General features: G+C 44.4%; 4 protein-coding genes across 8 annotated transcripts; 3 read left to right on the top strand and 1 right to left on the bottom strand.

The window, feature by feature from the left end:
• Window positions 1-110: 110 nt before the first annotated feature.
• Window positions 111-7,940, bottom strand: sh3bp5a (SH3-domain binding protein 5a (BTK-associated)). Its single transcript, XM_084696336.1, has 9 exons — window positions 7,620-7,940; window positions 7,242-7,304; window positions 5,700-5,828; window positions 2,740-2,904; window positions 2,425-2,555; window positions 1,888-1,930; window positions 1,551-1,767; window positions 1,045-1,431; window positions 111-871 (listed from the first exon to the last, which is right to left on the bottom strand). Exons 1-9 carry the CDS (start codon window positions 7,698-7,700, stop codon window positions 693-695), a joined length of 1,395 nt encoding a protein of 464 aa, XP_084552462.1. The 5' UTR covers window positions 7,701-7,940; the 3' UTR covers window positions 111-692.
• A 7-nt stretch (window positions 7,941-7,947) lies between these two features.
• On the top strand, window positions 7,948-13,046 carry mturn (maturin, neural progenitor differentiation regulator homolog (Xenopus)). Its single transcript, XM_084696337.1, has 3 exons — window positions 7,948-9,280; window positions 10,858-10,980; window positions 11,246-13,046. Exons 1-3 carry the CDS (start codon window positions 9,110-9,112, stop codon window positions 11,354-11,356), a joined length of 405 nt encoding a protein of 134 aa, XP_084552463.1. The 5' UTR covers window positions 7,948-9,109; the 3' UTR covers window positions 11,357-13,046.
• A 98-nt stretch (window positions 13,047-13,144) lies between these two features.
• Window positions 13,145-17,855, top strand: LOC146295449 (E3 ubiquitin-protein ligase znrf2-like). The gene is made up of 4 exons (XM_084697200.1): window positions 13,145-13,894; window positions 15,095-15,190; window positions 15,659-15,764; window positions 15,888-17,855. Exons 1-4 carry the CDS (start codon window positions 13,573-13,575, stop codon window positions 15,943-15,945), a joined length of 582 nt encoding a protein of 193 aa, XP_084553326.1. The 5' UTR covers window positions 13,145-13,572; the 3' UTR covers window positions 15,946-17,855.
• Window positions 17,856-18,859: 1,004 nt separating this feature from the next.
• On the top strand, window positions 18,860-21,015 carry nkiras1 (NFKB inhibitor interacting Ras-like 1). Of its 5 annotated transcripts, none has more exons than XM_084695506.1 (4): window positions 18,860-19,014; window positions 19,326-19,434; window positions 19,935-20,176; window positions 20,330-21,015. In XM_084695506.1, exons 2-4 carry the CDS (start codon window positions 19,341-19,343, stop codon window positions 20,567-20,569), a joined length of 576 nt encoding a protein of 191 aa, XP_084551632.1. In that variant the 5' UTR covers window positions 18,860-19,014; window positions 19,326-19,340; the 3' UTR covers window positions 20,570-21,015. The 5 variants fall into 5 exon arrangements, with proteins under 5 accessions (XP_084551632.1, XP_084551634.1, XP_084551635.1 ...); XM_084695508.1 differs by having other exon boundaries at window positions 19,922-20,176; XM_084695509.1 differs by having other exon boundaries at window positions 18,860-19,238; window positions 19,922-20,176.
• Window positions 21,016-21,520: the final 505 nt, after the last annotated feature.

Raw genomic sequence — 21,520 nt, 5'->3', positions numbered from 1 at the left:
TCCGAGACATGGCCTATTTAATTTAAACAAAAAATTCAGCTTGATGCATCTTCTTGTATTCAAAGAGGTCTTTAGTGTGAATTTTAGTGATTTGTAGGAGAGAGGTTAGCTGGTTTCAACCAAACATGTTTATTTGCCTTACAACAGGGGTGTGTGTTATAACAAATGCAAATATAAAGTTACTTATGCTGAGTATAAACACACAACTCCACAACATGAGAGTCCTCCATCACAACATGCACACAGGTTTTCACGCACAAACATTCACATACACAAGCACACAATCTCAAAATTCAAAGCTGGCGACTGAATGCCCGTCCTCACATGAACAAACAAAGGCTGTTTAGGAGTCAGAGTTCGGAGTTCGTACCCAATATCGTTAGCTTTCTCCCATTCGCTGGCTCATTCTGTCAGATCTTCCATGGAACCCAAACATGTCCACTCTCCCATTGTGAAGAGTGTTCCAGAACTTGGTTCTCTCACTATGATCCTTCATATTCCCCCCTACAATGTAGCAAGAGTCAAACAAGTCTATGGTTTAGGAGTCGAAGGAGTCAAAGGAGAAATAAACACAAATAGAGTCACTCTTAGAGTCATCTCCTCTCCTTGTTTCCTTTCCTCAAGGAAGACTTTAGTTCAGGTATGGAAGTCCGGTGTCTTCCGCTTTGGGTGAGACTTGAGAGGGTGGACCTTTAGACACTGTTGAGCAGGATGATGGGGGCAGGGCTGGCGGTGGTCAGTTCTGGGGTCACCGTCACGGTGTAGGGGTCAATTTCGGGGTCGTTCCCAGAGTCCTCTGTGCTGGGTTGGGTCAGAGTGAGTTTGCTGAGACCAGACTCTAACTTATCCTCTGCTCCCTCTGCTCTGTCGCCTACAAAACACACACACACACCAAAAGAAAAGTTAAAGTGGGCCGGATTGGGATGTCCTTCTTTTAAAAAGCACACAAAAGTTTAAAATGGAAAGGTATTATTTCCGAGAATAGGTCAATTACAATTAAAACCACATTATTCTGCACACGCACACATGGACACTGGAACGCACCTCTTTCCTGATCGCAGTCTGGGGAGGAGGCTCCGCTGCATTGGCTCCGAGCGCCAAGGAGAGGAGAGGCCTGCCCAGAACCACACAGCGAGTCTGGGTCACCAGAACCACAGGCCCTGGGGAGCTCCAGAGTACTAGGACAGGAGGAGGAGAGGAGGGGGGGTGTGGGGGAGGTGGAGAGGAAGGGGCAGGGAGTGGTGTAAGAGGAGGAGGGGTACGGGCAGGCTAGGTCCATAGAGGTGGATAAGTGTGAGGAGGAGGAGGAGGACAGAGGGTGGCAGGACAAGGAGGGGGGTACGTCTCGGGGCGACGAGGTGGAGTGTGTATTAACGTCATCCTCCGAGCCAGCACTCTGGTTTGCTTCGTCATCAAAGGTCACAGATGCCACTGAAATGCACACACAAGTGGGCGCATTAAAAACACATGCACCCACACGGGGACACACACACACACACGCTGAAAGGGGATATATTCTTGGTGTTATGCAATTCAACCATCTGACTTACTGGATAGACCGTCGGACTCCATCTTGAAGTTGGCAATGTCATCATTCGGCCCCCCTTCCTCCGCCCCAACACCCATCCCTCTGGCTCCCATGGAGCCGGAGCGTCGCCGGGCATGGATCTCTTCTGAGATAGTTTCTAGGTTATGCAGTGCAGTGCGGTATTCGCTCTTAGCGGCTGCCAACTTGGCCTGTCGCTCGTCCACAAGGCGCTTCAGTTGCTAAGAGGAGAGACAGAGAGCAAGACAGAGAGATATAGAAGACATGCATTAAAATCTAGACACAAATTCTCATATACGCAGCGATAGTTTAGAGATCACTGTTGGTAACTTGGTACATACCTCAAGTTGCAGGTAATATTTTGCCTTCAATTCAAAGTACGGCCTGTAAGAGGAGCAAGAGAGCAAAAAGAGGGAGGGAGGGAGGGAGGGAGGGAGGGAGGGAGGGAGGGAGGGAGGGAGGGAGGGAGGGAGGGAGGGAGGGAGGGAGGGAGGGAGGGAGGGAGGGAGGGAGGGAGGGAGGGAGGGAGGGAGGGAGGGAGGGAGGGAGGGAGGGAGGGAGGAGACCAGGGTGGAGAATTGAGTCAACGATTCTGGCAGGGCACCATTCCAATTACTATAGCAACCCTGAACTTCTGGAAAAATAACACTCCTCAATGTGCTGTTACATTCCATCAGGCCCCGAAAGGAAGCACACACACACACACACACACAGACACACACACACACAGACACACTAACTAACCAACCTCCCCAACATCTGGAATATCTCCGATATCATGATTGGATAAACATACAGGCTCACACCCAGTTGCAAGAAAAGGAACCATGGAAGCCCTGTACACATACACACACAGGCGCACACACCCAGACACACACCTTGACTTGTTGATAGTGCGTTTCAGTTTCTTCTCCAGTTGTCTCATTTGACTGATACAGGTGTTGTAATTGGCTGCCGTCTGCTTGTGTTCCGCTTCACAGCGAGTCCTCGTCTGCTCCGCATCCATCACCTGCAGCAGCCAATCAGGTTCCAGAAAGACAAGTCTTCATATAAGAGTGACTTCTTGAGGCCTCACCCACATACATCCTCTCCAACTGACACACGTCCAACTGCTAACACTCATCACAACACAAATCCCCACCAACCCCTTCGCTTGCAATTGATAGTCCTCATCGCTGCAGTTCCCGACATACCCTCTTGGTGGCGTGGTTGAGCATCTCCTGCCAGGCAGAGTCAAACTGCCGGCTGTCCTCCTCCAGGAGCCTCTCCTCTGCCAGGGCGATGGTCTCCTTGGCGGCCCGCAAGATCTCCACCGCCCGCTGGAACTCCTGGGTGGCCCTCTGAGCCTCCACTTGAGCCTGGGTAAAGGGGAGATGGTTTGGTCATAATGCTAGGCGAAAATGGGAAGCATCCACCTGGGCCAGACTATCTGAGTAGGAGGGTTGTGGGTAGACTTGGTCAAGTCAATTGTTGACTGGTATGAATTTTACAAAGACATTTTGTGTGTGTTTGCGGGGATCTAGCGCTGCTTTCAAACAAAGCCAACGTGCTTTGAAATATTAATATCTGGAGGCACTAACACTCTCCCACGTACACACACACACACACACTGGGAGATTGATCCTAGTAATTGAGCATCTTTTCAGTTCAGAAATCCCCTGATCTGTGAGCCTCAGAATGCAGAACATGAGAACCAAACTTCTCCAGAGAACCTAGAACATTTACTGTCTATGTTCTACTTTTCTGCAACTGAGACCCCAGAAAAGCAGCGGGGAGGGTGAGAGAGTGGGGCAGAGAGTGAGGGAGTAATAAAGAGAAAAGACAGCGAGAAATGGATGGAGGGATTGAAATCCATGGTGCTCTCTCTCATCGGAATCTGTGTGACAAAGTAAGATAAGCTGAAGCCTCCTCTCACCAACACATGCGCACACTCTCCTCCCCAACCCATCTCCCCTGACCTACTTCCCATGCCTTAACGAAAAGCAAAGCAGATTGATGTAGATTTTATGATGAAAACCCTGACACAGAGACACACACAGGGATTAAGACTGGGCTTTTTAAGGTAAGGGAGTGGGACTCCTGGTGTTCATCTTTGAATGGGAAACCTGTCCAAACAATCACACTGAGGTTGTCACACCGACAGTGCCTGCCCATGTCCTGTTGGGTGAGTGTTTGTGTGTGTGTCCAGGATACGCGTGCATTTTGGACACGAGAATAAAAGTGGGTCAAAGATTCGGTAGGTTAAGTGAGTATTACTTTGCTTTTACACTCGTTCACACACACACACACACACACACACACAGATGGATGCGGATTAAGTGATTTGTTATTGGCATCACATACAAAGCTCTTTGAGCTCAGCTCATAGTGTGTCCATTGTTGTATATGCATCATTTCGATGACATCCTACATGCTGCATTGTAACCAGGCTAAGCAGACAAAGAGGGGTTTTATTGTCAAACACCCAAACATGCAGTTCACTTGTGACACATATCAGGCTCATTCATACGCTCCCACTGAAAGGGAAATGATTTCTCAGTGTAGGAGTGTGTGTGTGTGGGTGTGTGTGTGGGTGTGTGTGTGTGTCACCAGACTAGAACTGGAGAAAAAAAGAGAGAAGTGCAAGCAGAGAAGAGTCACACAGAGTTCCAGATAAAGATCCATAAAGATTAGTATCCAGTATTTACACACACACACACACATACATACACACACACACACACAGACACCCTATGGTTGGCCAATGATTCTGAACCCTGCCACCCAGAAAGACTCTTGACAAGGGAGGGTGGGGATGGAGAAAGAGAACCTCTGTGCCTGTCGACATACCTGAGTTACAGTAATACTGACAAAGAGGCTGCAAGAGGACAGAAGAGCACATTCCTGAAACCCCCCACTGGAATGTCAGAGGAGTTCATTTGGGGGGGGGGGGGGGGCAGCAGTGATTAGTTGGGGATTCCCAAATTGTATTTCATTGTGTGGGGTTGACAGCATTTTGTCTGTGGGTGTGTGTTTGTGTGTATGTGTGTGTCTCTCTCTATGTGTATATGTGTGTGTGTGTGTGTGTGTGTGTGTCTGTGCTTAGAGGGAAGGCTGAACAGTTCTTGGCTACAGACTATAAAGAGGGTCATGTGTGAAATATTCAGTTCATTTTTGATTTGCGACCAAACATTCTGCCAGTTTATAACCATGGCTTTGGGATAGGGGCTGTGTAGCCTCTTTACGACTCGCATTCTCTTTACCCGCTGATTCCCCTTCTCAACCCCTCTCTTTCACACACACACATAGACCCCTTTACACACACAGACAGACACACAGACACAGTGACCTGAATGCCAGCTATTTTACATGAGCCAACATGAGGACGAGCCCACGAAAGAGGATTCGACACCCTGACCAATCAGATCGCAGCAAAGAGATAGGTGTGGAAGGGTTGAGGGTAGAGATAGGGCGACAGAATATGACCTACTGATCTATTGGTTGGCTGGGAAAACCATGTCATCTGTCAGGGGTTGTGTTGAGGGGACATTCTATCACAGCACAAATGAAGAATCTATGGAAGGTCAAAGTAAGTGTACGGGAGTTAGTCAATGTAAGTCTATGGGAGTTAGTTAAAGTTGGTCTTTGGGAGTTAGTCAATGTAAGTCTATGGGAGTTAGTCAATGTAGGTCTTTGGGAGTAAGTCAATGTAAGTCTAAGGGAGTTAGTCAATGTAGGTCTTTGGGAGTAAGTCAATGTAAGTCTATGGGGGAGTTAGTCAATGTAGGTCTTTGGAAGTAAGTCAATGTAAGTCTATGGGAGTTAGTCAATGTGGGGATGCCTGGTCTAACTAGCACCTCCTATTTAAATACATGAGTCAAAGCAGCAGGACAAGGATATACCCTCATCCACTTATCATGTGTGTGTACTTGTGTGTGTGTGATCAGGCTGGATTAGTGAGTGAAGGTATGGCAGGGTTAGAAATAGACACAACGTGACTACTTCCCCCCCGAAGCATAGACAAGTTCTCCACCGCTCCTCAGCGTCATGTCTCTCACCCCTTTCACACTTGTGTGAGTGTGTGTGTGTGTGTGTGTGTTTGTGTGTACATGTAAGTGTGGTGTGAGGTGTATAATGTGATGTGTGTATATGTGAGTGTAATGCATGTGTGTACCTGTCTGGCCACTCTTCGGGCCTCCCAGTATGGTTTGGAATCGTCCACTGCACGCCCAATCCTCTTCACCTGCTCATCCAGCTTCACAGTGGCTTCAACAAGCACTGCACGGAACCGCTGACGCACATCCTACACACATAGAGAGATCAACACATTGATTTGATGGATTCGATTATTACTGTCTTGTGAGACAGCAGACCCCAGCCATAAAACACAGAGTTTCTGTATAGCTTACAAGAATTCTGATTCGTGTAACACTGTGTGTCTTTGTGTGTGTGTGTGTGTGTGTGTGTGTGTTATATAAGACTTGTTTTCACAGCAGCCAGCCCAGTCTCACAGTCAGACGATCTCAACTCTGATTTAGAGAAGTGTTATAAGTTAGGCTTTGTGCTTTCCTCCACAGAGTTGTCAGCTAACTCTGTGTAAAGCTAATCTACTTAACGAGACACACACACACTCCTGCACACACACATGGGGCCCTTACCAGACAGGTTTTTTAATGCCTCCCCTACACAACCCCTCATGCAGGCTAGTTTATAGGAAAATATAGTTCAGAACATGAGTTTTATGATGATGGCATTCACTGTAGCTTCCTGCAACATCATGACACTTTGTTCTCTATTGATGCAGGGAAGTCTGACAGAGCAGGCATACAGGGAAAGGGGAATGTTGTTTGAGTTCAAAATCAATGGAGTTGCTAGGATTGTATTTTCTTGGTCCCAAAACACTACACACACACACACACACACACACATAAACATACACACACAAATATACACAACAAACAGGAACACCCACACCCTGGACTATACAAGCATTAACTTTTGTTTACAGTAAACATCCTCACATTACGCCTTTCTCTGTGACCCTCCTTAGTCCCCAAACCACCCATGTTCTGACAAACACCGTATCTCTGTGGGCCTGTTGTTTCAAGCCTCTCCTCTTGCCTGGAGAGGCGTGTGTGGAGGAGTGCACAGTTGTAATGAGAAGCAGAAGAGGCCAAGCCAAGGGAAGACACAGAGGACCAGGCCTGGAATGTTCCGTTTTCCCTGGACTGCAGCCTGACCGCCTTGGCCTCTTCATAGGAAATAGAGCCGAGTCGTATTACTGTACGACCGCCTCTTCGTCTATCCCAAATGCAGTCTCCACGTCTGGGTTTTAGGGTACCACTCACTCAAATGTTAAGCTTCTTTGCCAGAAGATTGTAGAATAGATGCATTGAGATAAAGGTGTAGGGGATTATTGCTTGACTTCATGTTAATTCCATGTTCTTGACTTTTGTTTGCATGTTGAGGGCTATTGCTCTGAGCCTTCTGATAGGCTACTTTCTGATACGCACACTTTCTCCCCCCCCCCCCCCCCACACACACACACACATGCGCACACACACACAGATATGTACATTTGTTGCATTTGATATTTTCTACATTTGATATTGAAAACTCGTGTTTACCATATGCACCTTCCTGCCATAGGAAATGTATTCTTTGTGCAAACTTACATGGCAAATAAAGCTTATTCTGATTCTGATTATAAGCGTACCTCCAACTCACTCTCCCAGCGGTTGATGTCCTCTGTAGACTGGTTCAGCTTCTCCAGTTCTCCCTGTTTACATAGAAAGAAGAGGCAGGCAGAGAGAAAGAGGGGGAGGAAGAGTGATGAGAAAGTAGAGGAAAACAGAGAGGTCAAGGAGTGGACAGCATAAAAGTAAGATAGAAGCCAAGCCTAAAGAACATCTGGAACTTATTAAGTCAAGGCATCGTTTTTCAGAGGCTTGCTGTAATTCACAAACTCAAATACAAAGACACTGCAGATCTGAATCAAGGTATCGATATTTAAGTTAAAAATCAGTTCCCAAAATATAGTCGCTACATTTAAATGTTATGTCTGGTCCGTTGTGCAACAAGACCGGATTCTTACCTGGACTCTGGGATCCACTTCTTCCTCCTCGAGAGATTCCTTTACTTCGTCACATCTCTTTCCCTTTCTTAAGCAGTCCATTTCTCTGTGTCTGCGTAACGGGTGTATGCTACTTTTAACAAAGCGCGACCCCCGGCGAGAATAGCTGTTGCCAAGTGCTTTTGAGTGACCAAATGTCGACGCTATTTCCAAGGTAGATGATCCAACAATATTCCATCATAAAATAGGGTCCATTTCAGTCTGTTCAATGTGTTATCAACTTTGACTAAATCATAGACCAGCCTGCGGAGCGCAACACAACAGTCGGTTCCAACTCGGGGCTTCCTGCATGCCCAGGGGCTGGACTAAATGTGGAACTGGAAGGATACCCAGTTTGCCTTACCCCCGGATTGAGAGAGAGATACATCGGATTTACACGCCCCCTTGTGGCAGACTTGGGGACAGCTCACGTGTTAACTTCTTGGTGGATATTCGAAGAGATAATCTTACAGTGGATTAATAGTTTTGGGTATGAAGACTAAACTAAAATTCACAACGTATTTGGACAGTCTGAGTTATTTGCTTGGTATTCTACGCATGGAGCAAGTGTCTGGCCCAGACATGGCCCTCCTTGACCAGGCCAGATGTTCGTTCAGGAAGATCTTCCTGGAGGGTGATGCTGGCGCCACCTACTGCAACAAATTGCAAAGCTCTTCTTCTAGAACACTCACATTTCCCCCCTCTTTGCTTCAGATGAGTACATTGGTGCATACTAGTTTCCTTATAATCAACTTCGGTGAGTGACCACAAACAAGACTACAGGACCATGGCCTTTTGGACATTGGACAATATAATGGACAGTATAAATATTTTAGTAGCGTAAACTAGTGGGTGTTGCACTAGTGTTGCACTCTGTGTTGCACAATCGTATGCCTAATTGCTTACTAGATAATATTATCTGCAGACATAAAAAAAAAAAAAGAAATACGAATGTCTTAAATAATTTAGTTGTATCAGATTTTATTCCAAAATTTGTAGGCTAATACATGATAATTATAATTAAATTGTGATTATAGGACTAAATTCATTTTAAGAGATACATTTGGTAATGCTGGGAGTAGGCCAATTTATTATTTACTTCGGCAGACTACACAGCAACGGAATTGATCGACGACTGACTCGCTGGTTTACTTTTCGTCATCGCGTTTCGGGAACGGGCGTAACTAACGTTCCAGGCCGCCTGCGTATGCGAGCCAACACCGATCGCCTGATCTCATCGGTAACGGACAAACAGGGATGCAGGTTTGAGAGAGAAACGTTACCGAATACAGAGAGGCCGGGTGTGCAGCAATAAACAGACTTTCCCTCTCTATCACCATGCGGACGGAGTTCTAGGGGCTGCAGTACTGCTGTCCTGTCAGCTGTTTTTGTCTGGAGCATCACCGTGAGGGCAAGAGAGATAGGCTAACCGGAGCCACGGACCCCACCAAACGGCAGACCGAGGTTATAGGATGGAGTTCAAGCAGCTGGTGGAGGCGGCGGAGAAATGGTGCTCCGGAAACCCCTTCGACTTGATTTTTGCCGAAGAGGAGGATGAGCGGCGACTTGACTTCTACGCAGAGCCCGGGATCTCCTTCTATGTGCTGTGTCCCGACAATTTGACAGGCGGCACCGACAATTTCGTAAGTGTTGTTGTATGGGTGTGTGCGTGCATTGGGGAAGATATTGCTGATGATGATGCGTGTGCGTGTCTGTGTGTGCTTGTGTGTTTCCTCCCTGTCCCGGGCTGGCGGTCAGGAGAGTACGAGAGGGAATGCGCGCGGGTGAGTGGGCTATGTGTGCGCTGTGGCTATGGTGATGTCACTGCAGTTTGGTGCCCCTACTCTCAAGCTGTTGTTTTGGCTACGACTTCCAGATTCCTATCTGCAGTCGTAACAACTTGCGGAACCATATGCGAGCTTTTTAGGCTTTTGCACTGCAAGCTGCAGTGGGCCTGTGCATTTAGGCCTCGTGGGGCTGTAAATAATACAAGCCCCGGTATGTCCAGGCCTACCCGCGCTGCTCTGCTCTGCCCTGCACGGTAACGGATGCCAGAGGGCGGGGGTCTGGCCCGAAAGGCCCGTTTTCATTTCTTCATTTGATTCTGCCAACAAAGCCAGTATGTGCAGTTCTGGGTGTGCTAAAATACGTTTGCACCAAAAGAGAATTTGTAGAAAAAAGCACGCTGTCTGCATGAACAGGTTGATAACACTGTTGCTATTCGACACTTCCTCATCCACACATGTCCACTGATCCGGTTATGACTCAGGTCCGACACACACACACACACACACACACACAAACAGGACATCTCTGGAGTCCCAAGGGCAGAGATGGGCAGCTAAAATAACTCCCTCTCTGCAGGCTCTGGGCTCAGTTGGAGATCCAGTTACTGAGGCAGATCAATACTGCTATCAGCAGGGGTTTGCCTCAAACACACATTCTCTCTCTCTCTCTCTCTCTCTCTCTCTCTCTCTCTCTCTCTCTCTCTCTCTCTCTCTCTCTCACACACACACACACACACTCTGTCTCTCTCTCACACATGCACACGCTTACACACAGAAGTAGTGCCATACACAGGGCTCAACCGCCTGCCTTGTTCTCTAGGGGGCAGTATCATAATCCTCATGCATCACTGTGGGCATGTCTGCTGGCTCTCTCTCTTGCTCTCCCTATATCTTCCTTTCTCTTTCACACACACACACACACACACACGCACACACACACACACACACGCACACACACACACACACACACACACACAGTCCATTATCATCCTGCCAGTGAGAGGCCACCTCTGGGGACATGGCTTCAGTTAGTGGAAGTGTCATTATTTTCTGGCAGACGAGGCCATTATCCAGCACTACTGTACAGTGTAATGCAGATCTGGAACGTAGTTGTTTTGCACAGAGACTTGTGACAGTATGTGTTTTTTCTGGAAGTGACACTGCTGTTTTTGCACTTAGACGCCTGACATCATGTGTTTGTGTGGGAGTGCCACGGTTGTTTTGTCTCTAACATGGCTGTCCTTGGAGGTGTCTTATCTCTAATTACACTGCGCTACTTTCACTAAAAACACTGCCCTCCTTTATACAATGCTAACTCCGTGTCTGCAGCAATCCTAAACCATCAGTAGCTGGCCATAGCAGTAAACATGGGTAACTTTCTCTTATATCCTGTAACTGATTCACACTGTGTGTGTGTGTGTGTGTGTGTGTAGCATGTGTGGAGTGAGAGTGAGGACTGCCTGCCCTTTCTGCAGCTAGCTCAGGACTACATCTCCTCCTGTGGGAAGAAGACTCTCCTGGAAGTTCTTGAGAAGGTCTTCACATCCTTCAGACCTGTGAGTATACACAGTATATCCTGCAAACCACTAATGACACTGATCTACTAAGCACAATGTACAACATGCATAGAAAGTGTACATAGATCGTACAGCAGATAATCCAAGAACAAGTGCCCAGTTCTAACAGCATTTCAGAGGTTAGTGCCAAGGAATCGGCTTGTATTTTTATGACACACACAGTGTAACAATGACATCATGGTTGACAAGGTGTTGTGCCTGTAAAACCTGTGTTCTACCTCTCTACCCCTACCCCTTCTCCTAGCTCCTGGGACTTCCTGACATAGATGAGGACAGCTTTGAGCAGTACCATGCCAACGTGGAGGAGGAACCAGAGACGGACCACCAGCAAATGGGAGTCAGCAGTCAGCAGTGATGCCCCAAGATAAAGGCCCCGGCTGGGCTACCAGAGCCACCCGTGCCCCAGGCCTCTCTTCCCCAGCACTGACACACAGGCCCACATTGTTCCAACTACACCCTAATTTACAAACACCAATGCAAAATATACACAGACAGCCACACGCACACACACACACTCAAATACACACACATTTCAGCTTGTTGAAGTGCACTTGCGTTCTTAGAAGTCTCAACAGCTTTGCTTCTCAAATAGTGGACTCTCAGTAGTCACCTGCTGCCCATTCAAACACACTTACATACAGTACATCACACAGCAACTGGTTTAGTTACACAGTTGTCATTCAGTACAAGCTTATTATTATTATTATCAGTCTCCACCAGGCTAGTTACACGGTCATGCAATACATCACTCACTTAAACACCTGGTCTTAAAAGTGAATGCCTATATGTGGCAGCTATTCTTTTCTGCCCTACATGTGTTGACGTATGATGACAAAAGAAGAAAAAAAGACAGAAAAATTACACAAGACAGGTCTATGAATGTGAAGTGTAGAATGTTTAGAATTAAGCTGGATCACATTGTTTCAAGATTCTTAACTTCTTAGAGTTAAGAATGGAGTGACAGAAGTGAAATGTGGTGCAGAGGTAGCGAAGCACACATCAGATAGAGAGAGAGAGAGAATTCCGATAGTCTCTGTTAGTGGATAGACTGTCCAACGTTGTAGTGTGATTTATATCTTGTCAGTGTTTGACATTGTTAATTAAGTGTGGTCAAGCCTTCACCAAACAGACACACTGCTGAGACAAGAACGGGTTCTATTAATGGAGCTAAGAGTCGGATTCAAGTCGAAAACACATTTACCTCTAGCAAGCATGTCACACACGGCACCATAATGAATGCAGCCTTCCCTTGCCTCCCAGCCCTTCCCAACTCCTCAACTTTTTCCATGGAAACCAAAGGTTGACTCCCCTCCACCCCTGCAGATCTTGTTGATGGACGCTGTTGACCTTTGACCTGTCATCAAATATTGTCTGGCCTCATCAACTGGTTTTCTCTGCACACCTTCCTCAGTCTTCCTGCTTATGTGCTGTCTGTAGAACAATCCTACAGATGCCCTGACTTGATCTTAAGTCAGTTTTTTGGGGGACATTGACAGCCTCAGTTCTGACAATTGGACTTTGGGAGACAAGCAGTTCCTAGGTCAGTGTCTAAGAATAACTGCTGAGGTCTACTCTGAGACCAGCTATAGCTCCCCCCACCTCTATTCTCTCATTACGCCCCTCCTCCTCCTCTCTCTTCCGCTCTCTGTCTTTCTCTCTAACTCTGTTTGGTTTGTTTATAACTAAAGGTAGAGGTTGCCCTGAACCACAGACTTGAGATCTTCATGGGCATGAACTATTACCTGGCCCTGTGCCTGTGTTAAGGGCATACCTCCTTCGTTGTGATTATCGTTGAGTGTATGTGACATGACCACTACCACTGCTATGCTTTTGCCCCTGTAGCCTTCCACCACCTGATTCTGCAACACTTGTAACTAACTTTGACTAATAATAGCCTTCCTTGGCTTCTAAATATGTTTGTCTTGTTTGTTTGTTATTTATTTTTATTTGATTGTTTATGGTTATTTAAAGTATTCATATGATCGGTGTTTTATGTTTGTCCTAATATGTGTGTGAAAGTATTAAATAAAATGTGGTGAAGGGTGTGCAGAGTCTGACTTGTTGTTTGGACATACGTTTGTATTGCTGTTGCTTAGTTTGACGTCACGCGACCTGACGCACGCTCACAGGGGGAGGCGCGACAATCCCAGCTTTTCTTCCTATGCGGTAATAATCATTGTATAGAAGTCCTCGATCTCCGTAGCAATTGAGTCAAAGAGCTGAGCTTTTTGTGTCATTATCAACTATTCTGCAAGAGAGAGAAAACTAGGAGGACGATTTTTATATTTGCTAATGCAGTTGATCAGCGGGGCCTTGCAAACGCCTTGATAGTCATATCTATTGCACGTTGTAGCGCAACTCGAAACTTCTGACAATTTGAAGAAGACAGACATTTCTTAATCAAAAGTAAGGTTGTCATTTCTCGAAAGTTTGTCAACAAATTTATTTTCAACTGTCGAAGCGGTTCCGCCATGCGCAGTCGTTTGTGAATCAACAGTTTATTTAAACAAACAACACAGGAGACATATCCCCGTTGACTTCCTCATCAAGAGGACCTGATTTTCTCACGCCATGGGTCCAAAACAGAGCAGTCCGGTGGCGGATGGTAGAACCCGTGCTTATTCCAGCTCCGATGTCCCATCTGGAACTAACGGGGGTGGTGGGTTCAGGTACACCAATGGTCCGGACGGCCCTGAAATTCAATATTCCAATGGAAACCATCCAAATTCATCATATCAAGCTGGAGTGAATATCCCCAACAACAGGAGGCAGGGGTCCCTGCTGTTTGGCAGCAGCCTAGACGACACAGACGGGGAGAGCGGGCTCTCTGGCGGCAGGCACCGGCTGCTTATTGGGTCACTACCAGCGCACCTGTCCCCACACATGCTAGGAGGTAAGGAATGTGTAGGCTAAATCTATGGTTGTCATATTGGACTATTTTTTACATATGACATGCTCCCAATGTTCAAATATGACAATTTTCTTGTCATATCATTCTTGACTATCACAAGAAGGTGAAACTGATTTGTGATTGCAAAGATAAGACATGGACTAACAACAAAGAGAGAACTCATGGTCAGTCACATGCTCATATCTCTTTGTCTCTCTCACACACACACACACACTTCGTCATTTACTGGTTTCCTGTCTCATGCCAGAACAGATTGCAGCCATCTAGGCCTGACACAAACAGACACAATGTCAGGAGTCAAGACCTCTGGCTCAGTGCCCACATTCAGGCTCTGCAGAGTTGTATGAGTACACACACACACACACACACACACACACACACACACACACACACACACGTATGTCTCTGTGACTGTCAAGCACGACATACAACATAAACTCACTCTGGTCTTTCAACTCAGACTGTGTACTTCCTTCCAGGAACCTTTATCACAAACGATCATGTCATCACTAACCTTTGCTTTCTGGCTGCAAGTGTTCTTGACTCTTCAATAGTGTTATGAGACTTGACCTACTTCATACTTTCTGTCACATAAACAGTATAACATGACAACACAACACAAACTCATGCATTACCTTTATTTCACATGTGGGTGTGTGTACTTAATTGGGTGTGGGTTCTTGTTGCTGTTGGCTCCACACACAGAGTTGCAGGTAAATGACACTGGAAAAAAAACACCTTTCCAGCCATAGCTCACCAGCTTCTGGCCTGGTAATCTTTGCTCAGCTGATAAGGAAAACAGGTGGTGGGGGTTGGGTCGGGGTTGAACCTCACACACACACACACACACACACACGGGCCGCAGAATAAATACCGTACATATGTCCTATTTATCAACAGTGTAGCCATGCTTCATTAGATGTTGTGTAAGTAAAAATGTGTTGACCTCAGAGAGCTGTCTGATGTGTGCGGTGTGTCTGAGCAGGGGAGATTATCTACAGGAAAAACAAGATCTAGGCTAGCTAATCTATAACTGCTGTGTACGTGTGTCTGTGTGTGTGTACGTGTGTGTATTTTCTTCAGCAGTTTGTCAGACATACAGTATTTTCTTGCTTTCCACACACAGGGATGAATTTGAGAGCATTAGGCCTAAACCACTTATCTTGGGCTCTGTTTTCCCAGGGTTCCATTGTCCTGTGTGCTCTAAGTTTGTGTCTTCAAATGAGATGGAGGTACACCTGATCATGTGTCTGACAAAACCCCGCCTCTCCTACAACGGTGAGACCATGCCCGCCTGTTTTTCTGCCTACTTGCCTGCCTGTCTGGTTGAAGGACATGCTCCCTGTTTCATCTGCACAGCAGTAATTAATATAGACATTCTCAAATTTGTTGGTACCCCACCCCCCAAAATTGAAGAATGCACAATTTCCTCTGAAATAACTTGAAACTGACACCCAGTAATTGGCACCCACCATTGTTGATCCCATATTTAAAAGTAAATAATAAAACAAATGAAAATGGTGTGGAACATCTCTTATCTAATTATTTATGATCTTTTCTAAGCGGTACAAACAAATTTGTCCAGGCCATTTTAGAATGAGCAATAATTAATCTCTTTTCACAGCTCATTTGCTTTATTCTATAGGTGTAAGACTACCAATACATTTGAGCATGTCTGTAAATAATGGGTGTGATTTATAGATGTCCCAGAATGTTCCCTGATTGGTTGTCTATGTCTTCTCTCAGAGGATGTCCTGGCTAAGGATTCTGGGGAGTGTTCTATTTGTCTCGATGAGTTGGAGCAGGGTGACACAATTGCTAGACTGCCCTGTCTCTGTATCTACCACAAAGGGTAAAACGCACGAATGTGCACACACACATCATTAAAAAAAAATCGAATTACTGAAAATAAAGTTCATATGTTTCCCCTCTGTCTCTTTCTCCTTCCCACCTTCTATCTTTCTCACTCCCCCAGGTGCATAGACGAGTGGTTTGAAGTAAACCGCTCATGTCCAGAGCATCCCTCAGACTAGACTGGATTTAAGCAACATATTACTTCTTTGCTCCATTAGCGTCCATGGCTGACCTTACCTCAGCCCACCACCATCTGTGCCAGACCCAGACTCTCCTTAGAGACTATTTGCACTACATTTCCTAGAAGTCTTCAAATAAAGAAGAGAACTGTTGACCACTCATTTAGTGAGGTAAAAAAATGAAAACTGTACTTCAGTCTGGTTTGTAAACCAGCTTTACTGGAGAAGAAATGTGAAAGAGAATCACAAGGGAGGACTAGGCATTATTGGGTACACTTCAGGGAAATCTACTTTGGATTTAATTCCATTTGTACTCATCAGCCCTACAAAAAATAATGTGATATTATCTCTTCTCAGAACTGTGTAGTAGTAAACATTTTTACGTTTTAAATTCTGATATACAACTTGGCGCTTCAAATAATTTTTTCAATTGCCTGTGTTGTGTGCTAATTATTTGTCGAACACTGTTTATCACCTCAATAATCAAGTCCAAATCAGATCAAAAAAGTTTATTGGGGTACAGAAATGAGCAATTGGTTTAGAATTGAGCTATTTCAGGGATTACTGTGAGATTATCATAGATATGATACAATATCCTTTATTTGTGATTATTAGTCACATTTTGTATGTCTATTTAAGTGCCGTGACTGTAATATGCTGCTAGGTAAATGTTCACAACCACAGTAGTCAAATGTTGACATGATATAAACCCCTCAAAAAAGTTCTGAATTGTTATTTCGGTCGATTATTCCTCCCCTTATATAATACCTATTGGTACTGTATTTATATCACTGGAAAGCCTGATTAGTCACCTGTACTACGAGGTACAACTTGTAAGAATTGTACATTCGTTGAATGAGCAACACAGCTAATAGTGTGGGTAGCGGCCAAGTGTTTTTGGCCAAAATCCTCTGCAATATTCTTCTGTTAGTATTCACTCTCGTTTTGAGTTGCTTGGTGGATTGGATGATTGCACTCTCCCACAGTAATAAGGAAAAAAACACATATTGGCCATTTTTACACTTTATTTGTTTTACACTGTCAGGGACCTCAGTAGCGTGTGGAAGATCCATACGCAGCCACAACAGCTTGGCACCTCCTCCTCATGCTGGTCAGACACTACTGTGGCATGGCATCACATTCCACAACCAGGATTTGTCGCAAGTGTTTGCGTTGGTCACTCTGGCACATACAGGACGCCCAAGCTGTTCAAAGCTGAAGTTCAAAACGAGAGTGAATACCAACAGAAGAATATTGCAGAGGATTTTGGCCCAAAACATTTGGCTGCTACCCACACGGTTAGCTGTGTTGCTCATTCCACGAATGCACAATCCTTACAAGTTGTACTTCTTTGCAAAGGTGACTAATCAGGCTTTCCAACTATATAAAATACAATTCCAACTGGTATTATTGAAGGGGAGGACCAATCAACCTAAATAACATTTCCAAACTTTTTTTGAGGAGTTTAAATGTTTTTAGAAATACCACATCCCAATGTAATGACACATGTTAGTTCCCACATTAAGTACATGACTGACATGTACTTGATTTCATCTGAAATTTAAAATGTTTGACAAATCCACTGGTGTTTTGGTGAATATTATGATATCACAATGCTGCCTGCATCAGTGATTGATAATTTACTAGCAGAAAGAAACAGTGATAAAGTGAAAGTATGTTTATCTTACATTGACTATGTTAACTGGCTGTGTTTTGGGGTTATTCCACAAATACATTAGTGACAGAATAATCTAAATTGACTCTAGATGTTCTAAATATGTCGATGGACTTTTAAGTTGCATACAATTGTTAGTTAAATCTGTCTGCATATGTTCAATTCAAAATCATTTCAATTAGAGTGTACATTTCAATTTACAAACAGGTCTGAATAAAGCACTGATGTGAATCGATATTTTCTCCCCCCTCCCCCCGGAGTAACATTTTAACATAAAGGCTGACATTTGAAAAGCCTTAAGATGCATAGTTTAAATATAACATCATTATAAACAACAATCAACAGTTAGCACATAGCGTTTGCATTGAGTTGCTACTTATCCATTTGGAAAACAAAGTGTTGTAGAAAGGGACAAGTTCCAAAAGACAAGAAAAAAGTTTGGGACATATGACTGGGGAAAAAGTTCTGCCTTTGTCCCTGAACCTTTTAAATAAACGACTTTGGTATTGTCAAGCAGTAACCTGAAACGAAACTGCCCCCCCCCCCCCCCCCCCCACACACACACACACACACACAAAAAGAATATCGTCCACGAGAATGATTGTCCTCTACAGCATTTCCGGTTATGCGTGTGCGCCTTCAGAATAAGAGCACGAGCTGAGCCATGGCATAACGTTTGAAGTTGAGTGGCACAATCCACTCAAGTTTGGGATTCAACGATGTATCCCAAGTGCGGTTATTAGAACAATGTGTGCATGTTCATATAGCGACCCAAGGGAGCGGTCATTTGTTAGTATCCGTAAATATTAAGTTATGATAAAATTCTTACCAAATTTTAAATAAAATATTTTGGTTTGAGAAATATGAAATCGAACGATATTTCCACACTTGTTGTTAGAGGTAAAAACAAATAATATTTTTTGTAATCATTCGGCTAAAATTCCAGAGACAGATTCAAACATCATGTTATCCATGTTATCAATAGAAGCTATAGTAAACGCATACCATACCCACGTAAATATAGGCTAAATATACCAATATTATTACATATTCCTGAATCAATTTGAACCAAAACATAATGATGAGTGATTGAGTTTTATCCTTTATGATATTGTTTACTGAATTTGACCTGTAATCGAAGTATTTTGTACCACTATTGTGAAAGAACGTTTACTTTTCACATTCAAGAAAGAAAAGGTTTTAGTTTTGTTACCTTTTATTTTGAAATATGTGAAAGGAATCAACCGGATATGAGATATCTTTGTGGCAGGGTTTACCCTGCAGAAGCATCATTCCAGTACAGGATAAATCAAGTAGCTAGTACTATATTAAGTACCTAGCTACCCACAATAATTAACAACAGTTGTACGTTTGGCGAGAGTTTGGTTCCTTTGGTAAATAATTTACACCTCGTGTTCTCCAAACGTGTCTGCCTTTCAAAAAAGTAACGTTGTTGTCTAGCGACTGCTGAGTAAGCTAGAGCTAGCAAGTACAGTATAGTCATTGCTAGCTACGTCGTTTTTTCCTCTGTGTAGCTAGAATAAAGCAATTATGTTGTATTGTGGCATAGCAAACTTAATAGTTCCTGCAACTACATTGGAGTTATGGTTCACGCATAGTAAGTCTAGACATGGTTTGTTAGGTCATCTATCTAGCCAACAAGCTAGCAATGAAAAACTAACGACCCGCTTGACATTGTTTGCAGGTGCACCTGTTCAAAATGGGAAAAGGTTGTAAAGTTGTAGTGTGTGGTCTAGCATCAGTTGGAAAAACAGCAATTCTTGAACATTTGCTGTATGGCAATCACGCTGTTGGTAAGTTGGTCTGTTGTGCTTATCGCGGTCATCGATATTCGCTAGTTAAAAGGATGAATTTGTTTGCTTGCATGAAATGGTACCGCCTACTCTATCTTCTACAATGTAATCATTGCACACGTTTGTGAAATTGAAATCTCTTATATAAGTTGGCTGCCATGTTTAATACTGTATATATTTAAGTTGACCATTGTCTACATCAGTTGCCAGCCTTTTCTCCACAAAGGTCTAGCTCAGAGGTTTTCAACCCTGGTCCTCAGGGACCCCCTGTCATGCATGTTTTAGATGTTTCCCTGCTCCAACACACCTGATTCAAATGAGCGCGTTGTTATCTAGCTCAGCAGAAGCCTAGTAACAACCATTCATTTGAATCAGGTGTGTTGGAGCAGGGAAACATCTTAAACATGCAGGACAGGGGGGTCCCTGAGGACCAGGGTTGAAGACCTCTGGTCTAGCTAATGTATCTAATAATCTCTCAGAATGACAGATGTTCATTGCAGGCTCTGAGTCCAGTGAAACCCAAGAGGATGTGTATGTGGCATCTGTGGAGACAGACAGGGGAGTGAAGGAACAACTACGCCTTTATGACACAAGGGGTCTCCACGATGGACTAGAGCTGCCCAAGCACTACTACTCAGTAGCTGATGGGTTTGTGCTTGTCTACAGCGTTGACAACCTAGAGTCATTCAAGAAAGTAGACATACTGAAGAAGGAAATAGACAAGTCCAGAGACAAAAAAGAGGTATGGTCAAAATGGTTGGGTTGCCTTTACCTACAAAGAAGCCTTAGTTGATACAAGATACGAGATCAACTTACACATTCGAATTGTCATTGAAGGCATGCTTTGTTTAGCAATTGTGATAACAGTAAAGGCCATTTGTGTCCTCTGGCACAGGTGACTGTCATCGTGCTGGGGAACAAGACGGACCTGCGCGAGCGGCGTCAGGTGGACCAGGAGACAGCACAGCAGTGGGCGCGGGGTGAGAAGGTCAAGCTGTGGGAGGTGAGCGTCACGGAACGCAACTCCCTCATCGAGCCCTTCACCGTGCTCACCAGCCGCCTCACGCAACCGCAGAGCAAGTCGGCCTTCCCGCTACCCGGCCGCAAGAGCAAGGGCACGCCATCCGACATCTGAACCAGAGGGCGTGCGCCTCATGCTATGGATACGGTTCAATTTCCGGACATGGTGCTAACCAAACGTACGGGAGGGCCCGAGTCTCACGTGCATACAGATCTCAAAGTCTGTCCATCTCAAATGCCTTTAAATTAGAGGTGTAATACTACCTAGTATACCAAGCGTAACCACACAGCAATAAGAATCCTACTGCTTTGATGTTTGGCTGTAACCTGTTAGTCTGTAATTTGTCTAAATGGTTGTAATTTGTCTAAATGGTTCTCTAACATTTAGCTCAAGTGTTGAGAAAATATTTATTTTATACCTAATTTATTTTTGTCACTTTACTAAAATTACATTCCTAGAAGATAGGAACAATGTAAACGTAGAATACAATTGTGCTTGAATGAAATGTCGGAGTAAACAGCTCCTTGGGAGCTTAATAAATGTGATGTGCTGCTACTGGCTGCGTTGTCTAGATCTTTCCACATGCTATATCTCTCAACTTTGCCGAATGTAAATCAGTTGAACAGTGTGATACACAGTACCATGAATGCTGGCTTCTGGTTTAGAGCTTGAGAACAATGAACAATATCCAAACACATGCAATGTGTACACCTGCTTTTCATAAGGATATTATAAAAGGTTAGACAGCCAATCATTTTAGACTGAACATATGTGCTGCATCAGTAAAACTTCAGGAAAAATCAGCTCTAAGATGCAAGGTCTAAGATCTAGTCATTCAAGAAGCCAAGGCAGTTTACATCAACTAACTTTAATATCAGTGAAAAATCCACATTAACATGACATTTGAAACTGTCAGGGAATCATGCTGCAACACCTTAAACAAGCAGTCAGACGAGATAATTTTGTTTCCAAGCACAAGCTAAAAATGAATTCATTTACAAAAAAAAGAAACGCACAATATGGTACATTATTGCCAAATCTTGATTACAGATGGGCAGAGATAAC

This window comes from Hypomesus nipponensis, chromosome 4 (genome assembly GCF_054491055.1).
Source record: "Hypomesus nipponensis isolate SF chromosome 4, ASM5449105v1, whole genome shotgun sequence".
NCBI classification, from domain to species: Eukaryota; Metazoa; Chordata; class Actinopteri; order Osmeriformes; family Osmeridae; genus Hypomesus; species Hypomesus nipponensis.
Note: the sequence above shows the minus strand (reverse complement) of the source record. Positions and strands in the feature narration are given on the sequence as shown.

Coding starts and splice junctions, on each gene's coding strand:
- nkiras1 (XM_084695506.1), top strand. CDS start 19,341: ATGGGAAAAGGTTGTAAAGTTGTAGTGTGTGGTCTAGCATCAGTTGGA. Junction 19,435..19,934: donor GTATGGCAATCACGCTGTTG/GTAAGTTGGTCT, acceptor TGTTCATTGCAG/GCTCTGAGTCCAGTGAAACC. Junction 20,177..20,329: donor AGTCCAGAGACAAAAAAGAG/GTATGGTCAAAA, acceptor CCTCTGGCACAG/GTGACTGTCATCGTGCTGGG.
- LOC146295449 (XM_084697200.1), top strand. CDS start 13,573: ATGGGTCCAAAACAGAGCAGTCCGGTGGCGGATGGTAGAACCCGTGCT. Junction 15,191..15,658: donor ACCCCGCCTCTCCTACAACG/GTGAGACCATGC, acceptor GTCTTCTCTCAG/AGGATGTCCTGGCTAAGGAT. Junction 15,765..15,887: donor CTCTGTATCTACCACAAAGG/GTAAAACGCACG, acceptor TCACTCCCCCAG/GTGCATAGACGAGTGGTTTG.
- mturn (XM_084696337.1), top strand. CDS start 9,110: ATGGAGTTCAAGCAGCTGGTGGAGGCGGCGGAGAAATGGTGCTCCGGA. Junction 9,281..10,857: donor CAGGCGGCACCGACAATTTC/GTAAGTGTTGTT, acceptor GTGTGTGTGTAG/CATGTGTGGAGTGAGAGTGA. Junction 10,981..11,245: donor TCTTCACATCCTTCAGACCT/GTGAGTATACAC, acceptor CCCTTCTCCTAG/CTCCTGGGACTTCCTGACAT.
- sh3bp5a (XM_084696336.1), bottom strand. CDS start 7,700: ATGGACTGCTTAAGAAAGGGAAAGAGATGTGACGAAGTAAAGGAATCT. Junction 2,556..2,739: donor TCAACCACGCCACCAAGAGG/GTATGTCGGGAA, acceptor TGGCTGCTGCAG/GTGATGGATGCGGAGCAGAC. Junction 1,931..2,424: donor CGCACTATCAACAAGTCAAG/GTGTGTGTCTGG, acceptor CTCCTCTTACAG/GCCGTACTTTGAATTGAAGG.